The sequence below is a fragment of the Orycteropus afer genome, unplaced genomic scaffold (assembly GCF_000298275.1).
Source record: "Orycteropus afer afer isolate SDZICR_OR568_19922 unplaced genomic scaffold, OryAfe1.0 scaffold00826, whole genome shotgun sequence".
Classification (NCBI taxonomy): Eukaryota; Metazoa; Chordata; class Mammalia; order Tubulidentata; family Orycteropodidae; genus Orycteropus; species Orycteropus afer.
Genome location: NW_006922413.1, coordinates 558,239 through 567,713, shown reverse-complemented (window position 1 = coordinate 567,713; position 9,475 = coordinate 558,239). Strand labels below are relative to the sequence as shown.

Here is a 9,475-nt window from a genome sequence, read left to right as displayed (position 1 = left end):
ATTATCTTCTGTGTCTGTATTTATTGGTTTCCCTTTTCTTTGTTGAAGAGGGTCTGTGCAATCCTTCTGCCTAGTCCGCCATCTTGCCCCGCCTCTTCAATCTGAACTTTCTTGATTTTCTTTTTTCTACTTCACAGTTTCTTTATGTTCCCCCTGTTCTTTCTGACTTCCCTTCTGTGGTCTTTATTCCATCATTCTAGCTTCTTCTGGAACCTTCCATAGACAAGCTAAGTCCCCTAGTTTTTCATTACTCTTAACCATATATCCTAACTACCTGTTTGTAAGCCTACCCAAGTTTCTAAGTTAAAGAAATAAACCAGCTTTTCTAAACTCTTAAGCTTCAGTCCCAGCTTTCTCATTCCCTTCTTTTCTAATCTTCCCTAAGCATTTTCTCCTTAACTTTATCTCTTTTTTAAGTCTTTTATATAAGCTTTTTTTTTTTTTTTGAAAATCCCCTAAACAAAACCAACAAGCCATATTTAAGCCATAAGCCTATTTGATGCCTTCCGTTCTGTTGAAACTCTTTCCTATCCTTTTGTATGTGTGTGTGTGTCTGTGTGTGTATGTGTATGGTTTTTCTGACTCCTAAACATTGTATTGTTCTTGTTTTGCCTGTTTTTTCTCCTTTTGTCCCTCTTCTTCCACATGCCCCTTAAGTGTGCCCTTCTAGACTACCTAGAGAACAAAACAGTTGAAAGTTCATACCAACTTACTGATTTTTTGAGGAATTTCTCATCATTAATTAAAAAAAGTGATATGATTTTCAAATAAACATTTTAATGTTGTTACTAAGGTTTAACTTTTAATATTTAGGCAGGTGCTGTAAAGGATTATATTAAGGTGATGCTTCAGAACGAGTCACTAAAATTTCTGGTTTTTGCTCACCATATAAGCATGCTCCAAGCTTGCACAGAAGCAGTCATAGAAAGCAAGGTATGTTACAATTTTATTTTATAAAATATTTTCTAATGCAGATTTTTAATATACTAAACATCCAGAAGGCTAGCGGTTCAAACCCACCAGCCACTCTTCAGAAGGAAGGTTAGGCAATCTACTTCCGTAGTGACACTACCTCAGAAACTCAAGGAGGAGTCGCTATGAGTCGAGTCTGACTTAACGGCACATAACAACAACAACAACAAACATCCATTGTTATCTTATAACTGAGCTTATTTGCCTTCTTTAGATGATGGTATATAAACTGTTATTGGATATTTTTCTTGTTGATGTTAATATTATATTACTATTAAAATTATGATATAATATTAAATGTTTACCTTAATACTATCTTATAATTTTCCTTTGATCACTTTATCTGAATTGATGAAAAATATGCTTGATAGGCCATAATGTGAATTCCATTTTTGTTCCTGGGTACACCATTTGAGAGTGGTTTAGTCACTTAAGCATCAACAGTTTTGTATACTCACAAGGCTGCTTTCGGCTGTTGGTGATGCAGAGGCAAAAGCAAGAATGAATACCACCAATTTTAGCGCCTAACTACAGTCATACCTTTTAAACTTCTAAGTAGCATATTCTCTACAAAGTGTGATTATTATGATTTAGTATAAATGAATTTGGAATGTATAGGCCAGGTAATCCATCAGGTTAGCTTTACCAAATCTACTTGCTTTATTGCATTTTCTTAGGTTCACCTACTTTTCCAACAGTCCTGTCGATGACAGACTTCCAGTTTTTTGTGTCAGAGTTTAAACCTGTTATCTGTTCTCTTAAATGCTGAGGACTTTTAGAAATGCTTAGAAGCTGCAATGAGCTATTTCCTGACAAATTGTGTGAGCTTAATATATATGTTGCAGCAAAGACACTTGCCTGAGTATGTAGGTTTTTAAATGGAGCAGTAGAATTATATGCTTGAAAACTTTGTATATAATTTTTAAAGCGTTAGCTAATATGCTCGTTATAATTTCCAAAGAAGTAATTCTGGCATTTCCTTCAGAAAAAGATTTATGATGATATAATAGTGCTATTGAGAGCTCTGGTGGCGTAGTGCCTAAGGCATTTGACTGCTAACCAGAAGGCTGGCGGTTCAAACCCACCAGACACTCCTCAGAAGGAAGATTAGGCAATCTAGTTTTGTAATGATACTGCCTTGGAAACCCAAGGAAGGGTCTCTGTGAGTCAGATCCAACTCGACAGCAATGAGAATAGTGCTATACATTAAGAGGTACTTTCTCGTTGATTATCCAATAGTTTCTGTAAAACATCCTCTGAGAAAGTTAATTAACCTTAAAATATTGTTTAAATGATGGAGCAATAAAATTAGATTTATTTGTTCTTATTTTGATTCCATTATACCTTAACCCTTTCATGACCCATGGGATATAGTGTGCCCACCTATATTTTCTGCCCCTGTGGTTTAGTGGGAAGCTTCTATCCCACTTTTAGTGTATGCTGCCATTTGGTGGGGACCTGTATAACTGCATGAATCTGAAGATACTGGCCTCACCCACCAACACTAGTACCAGAGATCCCTTGGGACATAATGTGTCCCACTAATTGTATCAAAATCCATATTACCTCAAAAAAAATTTTTTTTCATCTCATTCAGAATTCCTTCCATTACTAAAAACAGGTGATTTCAGCAAAAAATTCAAAGTAGAAAATAATTCAGTCTTGAAAGGGTTAAAAGAACTGTATTCTACCCCAAATAGTCTCTCTTTTTTCACCCACTTCTACTTCACTGACTTGTCAGAATGCCCTTTCATGTCAGTAAGAGTTAAAGATGCAAACAGTCATGGGTTTGGAGGTAAACATCTCCTAAACGCCCTCTAGCCTGATTGAGAATATGTGTTCTTTAGAAAGACCCTCAAACTGTATAGCCTCCCTTAATGGATATTAAATGGATCACTGGTCAATTGATACCTATTTTGTAAAGACAGAAAGTTAACATGGAGCATTCTATTTAATGATTAGCTCGGACATTCCTTTTAAAAGTGAACATTCTTGTGTCTCAACTAAGGCTATTTGAAATTCAGGACTTATACTTGCATTTAAGAACGTGAGTAATGCATTCCTTTTAGCTATTATAACACTCACTGATTAATCCCTTTTCTCAGCTTAAATCATTCTTAAAGATGGCACTGTCAGTTTAGCACTTAATGTTTCCCTATTTTGAAAAATGTGTGTGTCTGTGTCTTGGTTTCCCACCTTAGTGGAGATGACCATATTATATATTTCTTTTACTTTTAATAATATCAAAAAAAGATAACTCATGTTGTATATTAAAATGATTTTTCCCCAGGTAATATTTGGGATATTTCAGAAATACATACATACTGTTCTTCATGATCCTTAACACATTAGAAGTATGTGGACAGAATATATCACTCTACTTTCTCACTTATCTGGGTTTGGTTTAACTTTGGAATTAGTGATCCTGTATCTCTAAAGAAAATCTAAACCATCATTTAATGTTTGCATATCAATTTACACAGATATATACTGAAGACAGCCATAGCTTAATTCAGCAAAGTTTTGTGAAGTTCCTGATAATATGCAGGAATTGCCCTTGGCATTGTTAGTATGAAGATGAATTAGATACACATGCTACTTTCAAGCACCTTAAACCTTATTAAGGAAAGAAGGAATTATTGTAATATAAGAAGCTATTAAGAGAAGCAGATATGAGAACCTAGCTGTGTTCTATTAAGGTAGACATTAAAGAAATTGATAAACATTAAAAAAATTTTAAGAAGCTATGAAAAAATATGTCTAAGTTCTTCTTGTTAAGATGACACCTGTCATCTTAACCAATTTCCATTTTTATGTGAACATAAAAATGATCCATAAAATATATAAAATGAGATGGGTGCATAGGGGTTTGTTCTAATTTTACCATTTCCCTTGTGGACTCTAGACTCGTTACATTAGAATAGATGGAAGCGTTCCATCTTCAGAAAGAATACACCTGGTTAATCAGTTTCAGAAGGATCCTGATACTCGTGTGGCTATCCTAAGCATCCAGGCTGCTGGTCAGGTAAGAAATTTCTGGTCTAAGTCTGATAATGAAATGTCATTGAGATAATAAAAAGACCATTAGCCATAATTAAAACATTTATATCTGAATATCTAGTGAAATAAATATTCATTCTGCTTCAGAGAATGCTAGAAAATATACTGGAAGGAGGCCTCAATACCTTTGACTCAAATCTTCCTAAATTTGCAAGGGAAGAATTTCCTAGAAGAGCTTAATTAATTTAATTGTCATTATTTTTCAAAGTCTTCTTTTCTTTCGTTTGAATTTGCATAGATTTTTTTGGATACCTCTCTTATAGCGCTTACCTTTCTTTGTTGTGTTACACCAGCATCTGAGGGAAAAGAACTTTTCTCAGAACTTTGTGTGGCATGCGCCTGGTCTGTCCATGTCTCAATTAGGATTCTATTTGGCTGCAAGTAAATGAAAAACAAATTAAGGGTGACTTAAACACACAAAATTTAATTCTTTTGTAGAGACAGTCCAAATCTAGCTATTCCAACTCATTGCAACTCCTCCTTGGGTTTCCGAGGCAGTATTTCTACAGAAGTAGATTGCCCATTCTTCCTTCCAAGGAGTGGCTGGTGGGTTTGAACCATCAGCTTTCTGTAGCTTTAGACACTACACCACCAGAGCTCCCTTTAAATACACAAAATTTAACTCTTGTAGAGATAGTCCAAATCTAGCATAGTGGTTCCACAAAGTTCTTAGACCTAGGCTGCTCCATCACATCTACAATCCAGGCAGCAAACTGAGGAAAGCAATACTTACAGGTCATTAGTCTGAAGGTAGTTCCATAGCCACACTTAATCTGAAGGGAAGCTGGGAAGTAAATAAATAAAGTTTACTCTCTATTCCAGGTAGCTCCACTAAACACTGGGTGTTATGTTACAAAGGAATAGAATAGACAGCAGGGAAGGCAGCGCCAGTCTCTGCCATACTAAGAAGAGGTAATTCTTCTGGACTTTTTTTACTGCTAACATTCTAAAACATTTTGATATAAATATTTAATCCAGGATATTTAATTAACATAGGGAAAGTAATTGAACATACTTCTGAGCACTCAACCTGGTGCACATAATTTCTGGAAATTTCTGGGGGTCTTCAATATAGACTAAGGCCAAAGGATCTGCTTTTACTAATTGATGTATATGAAATTATCTGTATATAGGAACTCCCTGAGAATGAAGCAGTTCCAGAACTCAAATAAGGTTTATCCCAACACTTCTGTCACATTGGATTAAACTTCCATGAATCTGAACTTTATATCTGTTAGAATATAGCAACCATGGAGAACATCAACAAAAAGAACTTAAAATCAGAAATGGGGTATTCATCTCTCTTTCTCTCTTTCACTTCCATCGAGTCAGATCCAACTCATAGAAACCCCTCTTTGGGTTTCCGAGGGGTATCACTATGGAAGTAGATTGCCCAACCTTCCTTCCAAGGTGGGTTTGAACCGCCAGCCTTCTGGTTAGCAGTCAAGTGCCTTAGGCACTATGCCACCAGAGCTCCTGTGGTGGTATTCATAGAGGAGATGATAAGTAGGAGGAAGTGAAGAGAGTCTGGGAATGGCCTAATAAGGCCTTTTGAAATTATACAGGACACTTACATCTTATTCAAAACTGTGTTTCTGAAGACCTTGTATAATTCAAAACTCTTATACTTGAAGACTAATATTCTCATATGAATAACAGGAAGTAAAAAAGGCTATATTCTTGCTGTGTGTGAATCTTTCATTTTTATTTAACAGCATCTTAGAGTGACTTGACTGATCTTGTCAGCATTTTTCCCTCTCTTCTTGTGTAGTCCTATGATGCATCCAACGAACTTAAGGCTGTCTCCCTCCTTAAATACAGCTTATAGCTTTTTCAGCGTTACCTCTAATATTTGGTGGAGTTTCTTGTCCTAAATTGCATTACAGTTCAGTGTAGTGATGGTTTATTTCTCTCCATAGTTTTAGTACGTCGAATTTCTGTTCCAGAGTGACTGATTTTCAGTGAAATTTTCAGCCACCATTTAATGAGTGCTAGTATGATACTGTTACATGATATAAAAGCATTTTTTAATTGAAATAACAGTACAGTAGTCACAAAAGTCACTCACAGACATTCCAGTGTCAAGTGAACACCAGCATGGATTAGCCGATACTCCCAAATGGTGTTGGGTACTGCTGCCGACCACCTAACATCTTTTACTATCAAGTAGTAATAACATAAATATGATTCATAATTCACTCGATGTCCAGCTTTAACATCATGTATTTCTTGACGCAATTTTAGTTTAAGGTGACTTGCATTATTTCATATATTAATTATAAAACAAGAATTGAGTATTTTTAATATCACACTATTTCCTTATGAAGTTGGAAAAAAAAGGAATTACAGTATAGCTATATTGAGACATACATCAGTAAATTTTAGGGTCTTCAGGATGCAACATGAAAAAGAAAACAGTATGACTAGATACATGATTTCTTTGCTTTATTGCATGATGATACGAATTAGATGAATAGAGAATGTCAGCATTCTCTGCCTAGTTGCCATGGATACCATGTGTTAGAAATTATATTCTAGTTTATAATGCATTTTATTAGATTTTCCTGTGGTAATATGAATCCAGGGAGCTCTGGTAGCATAGTGCCTAAGGCACTTGACTGCTAACCTGAAGGCTGGCGGTTCAAACCCACCAGCCACTCCTCAGAAGGAAGGTTGGGCAATATACTTCCATAGTGATACCACCTCGGAAACCCAAGGAGGGGTCGCTATGAGTTGGGTCTGACTCGATGATACATAACAACAACAACTATATGAATCCAGGCTTTACAAGAGAGTAAAGTGATTTTGTTCATATATATCCACCAAGCTGACTTTTGAAATCTTGAAATACATCTTTAAGTGTGTTTTTATAGTTCACCTGGCTATCTTGCAATAAGTAGTCTTCATTTGCCTTCCATGAATTACATTTTTCTTAATTTTGCTTAAAATGAAAGACTGCTTTGTTTTCAAGTCCTTCAGTGTTCTCTCAAGCTCTTAACATGTTTAGAAAAAAATTATTTTACATGGTTCTGTATTATGTTCTCAGTTTATTTGCATCTCAAATTATTTGGTATGTTTTGCTTAGGGTTTAACATTTACTGCTGCAACGCACGTTGTATTTGCTGAGTTGTACTGGGATCCTGGACATATCAAACAAGCTGAAGACCGTGCTCATCGAATTGGACAGTGCAGTTCTGTGAATATTCACTACCTCATTGCAAACGGGACTCTTGACACACTTATGTGGGGGATGTTGAATCGTAAGGTAAAGCTTGAATTTAAACCAGTTTACCTACTTACTCATTATGATCCATAGCTTGTATAAGTTCACAGGCTGAGTTTTAAGTCTTTTCAAAGAAAAGGTACTTACCTATATGAAGATAATGATAGTAGAAACCAAGTTCAGAAAAGACTTCAATTGGTAGTACACTACCTGCTGTCCACTGTAATAAAAATAATAAGAAAAGGTCATGAATTTTTATGTCCTCCTACTGTCTTCCAAACCATTCCTCACCACTTTACAGGCTAGAAGTATAAAATCAGCTATCAAGAAACTATAATGCTTTCAACCCCCATGTCTTTTCTGTAACTTAAGAGTGAACCCTTTTCAGAAGGATTCTTGGGTTTCCAACTAATTTTGGACAGAGAACAACCTATGGCTGGACTCTAAAACAGATAGGAGGGATGTTCTTTGCTCTGTCCCCCTGTCTTGTCTCCTCAACTTTGAGGGAACTTGACTAAGGATTAGAGGATGTTTTTCAAGCACTGGGTGTAGATAATCAAAATGACCAATCATACAAAAGTTAAATTCAAAATATAAAATAATAGACTGAACGTTTAGTATAACTACTCTGGTTAGATCTTTTCCTCATTAAGCATAAGAATCATTAACTTGATATTTTGATTTTAATTTTGAATAATTATATTACTGAATCTCATGATATGCTGAAATGGTAAGGATTTGTTTATAAATAGCCTGAGATTTAACTGTAAAATCGAGTTACTACTTAGTGAATGTCAGTGGTTAAAATGGCTGTCAGAGGATGTAAAATTCATATGCCATCTGTCTTACAGGCTCAAGTTACAGGGAGCACATTGAATGGCAGGAAGGAAAAACTTCAGGCTGAGGATGGTGATAAGGAAAAATGGGATTTCCTGCAGTTTGCCGAAGCTTGGACTCCTAATGAAAGTTCTGAAGAGCTCAAGAATGAAGTTTTATTCACTCATGTAAGTTTATGTGACTGATTCTGTTCTGTTTTATTAATATCCTGAAACTATACTTCATTGTATACTGTTTTAAATAGCAACTCTCAATTATTCATGCAATTGAAGAGACTTCACATAAAGCTGGAAACTTCTTAGAATGAGAAGATAACATTGATGGAGGCTGGGACACTGGCTCCTTTCTCCCAACAGAGTTATATCTCGATTCTCACTGTTCAGCTTTTAGATAAATAAGCTGAATACAATCCAACCTTCTGAAGAAAATACAGGAGACCATTGTTATGGCCCTGAGGGCAGTGAACAGGGTATTAAATTTGCCACAAAATGCACAAACCATGAAGGAAAAGATTGAGGTACTTAACTATATCAAAGTAAAATAAAATTGTTCTGCAAAATATACTGTAAATAAGTCACAGACTCAGTAAAGATGTTTGCATTACATTGTTCAAAGTATATAAAGAACAAAACAGATCAGTTTTGATTTGAAATGTAGAAAAGCAAATAAAAATGTGCAAAGAATATGAGCATCAGAGACCTGAATAGCCAGTGCACATGAAAAGAAGTTCTGCTTCACTAAAATATAACAAATAGGAAAAGTCCCTTTTTCCTTTTCAATAAGTAGGTAATCTGTAGTGTGATACTTGAGATCATATGACTGTCCTATTCCCAAAACCTTTCACCTAGTGAATGAGGTCATATTACACCTGTAATTCAAATCCAGCACCCATTTCCCAATTATCTATATAAATATTAAAATATTTATATTTTCCTTATACACTTGGGAGAATAATTAGTCAATATTGAGTAAAATTGGGAATGCCATCAGCTATTTTATTGCTAGGAATGTACTCCCACACATGTGTAAGGATACATGCACAAGGATATTTATTGCATCATTTTTTAGAATTCAAAAAAATGAAAATAACCAAAATTTTTGTCAGTAAGAGAATAGATAAATTGTCATGTTATGAGATACTATTTAGAAGTTAACATGAATGAATTACATTTATATTCATTCAATGTATTAAAATGACCAGATGTTGAAAAAAATGCATTTATGAATACATGTGTTTCTAATAAAATATATAAATAGATTAGAAGAATACATACCAAATTTATACTATTGATTGCCTGTAAGAGGAGAAATAGAGGGCTAGGGTGGAGTAAAAATAGGATATTATCAACTTCATCAAAAATGTTTCATTTCTTTTTTTTTTTT

The 9,475-nt window shown here is 34.9% G+C and overlaps 1 protein-coding gene across 1 annotated transcript in view; it reads left to right on the top strand.

Annotated features, from left to right (window-relative positions):
• The window catches only part of ZRANB3 (zinc finger RANBP2-type containing 3), a 185,761-nt gene that overhangs the window by 83,120 nt on the left and 93,166 nt on the right, over positions 1–9,475 (top strand). The window contains exons 6-9 of the mRNA XM_042783280.1: positions 814–933; positions 3,878–3,997; positions 7,118–7,297; positions 8,107–8,259. Coding sequence (XP_042639214.1) covers positions 814–933; positions 3,878–3,997; positions 7,118–7,297; positions 8,107–8,259 — 573 coding nt within the window. The remainder of the gene's footprint in view (positions 1–813; positions 934–3,877; positions 3,998–7,117; positions 7,298–8,106; positions 8,260–9,475) is intronic.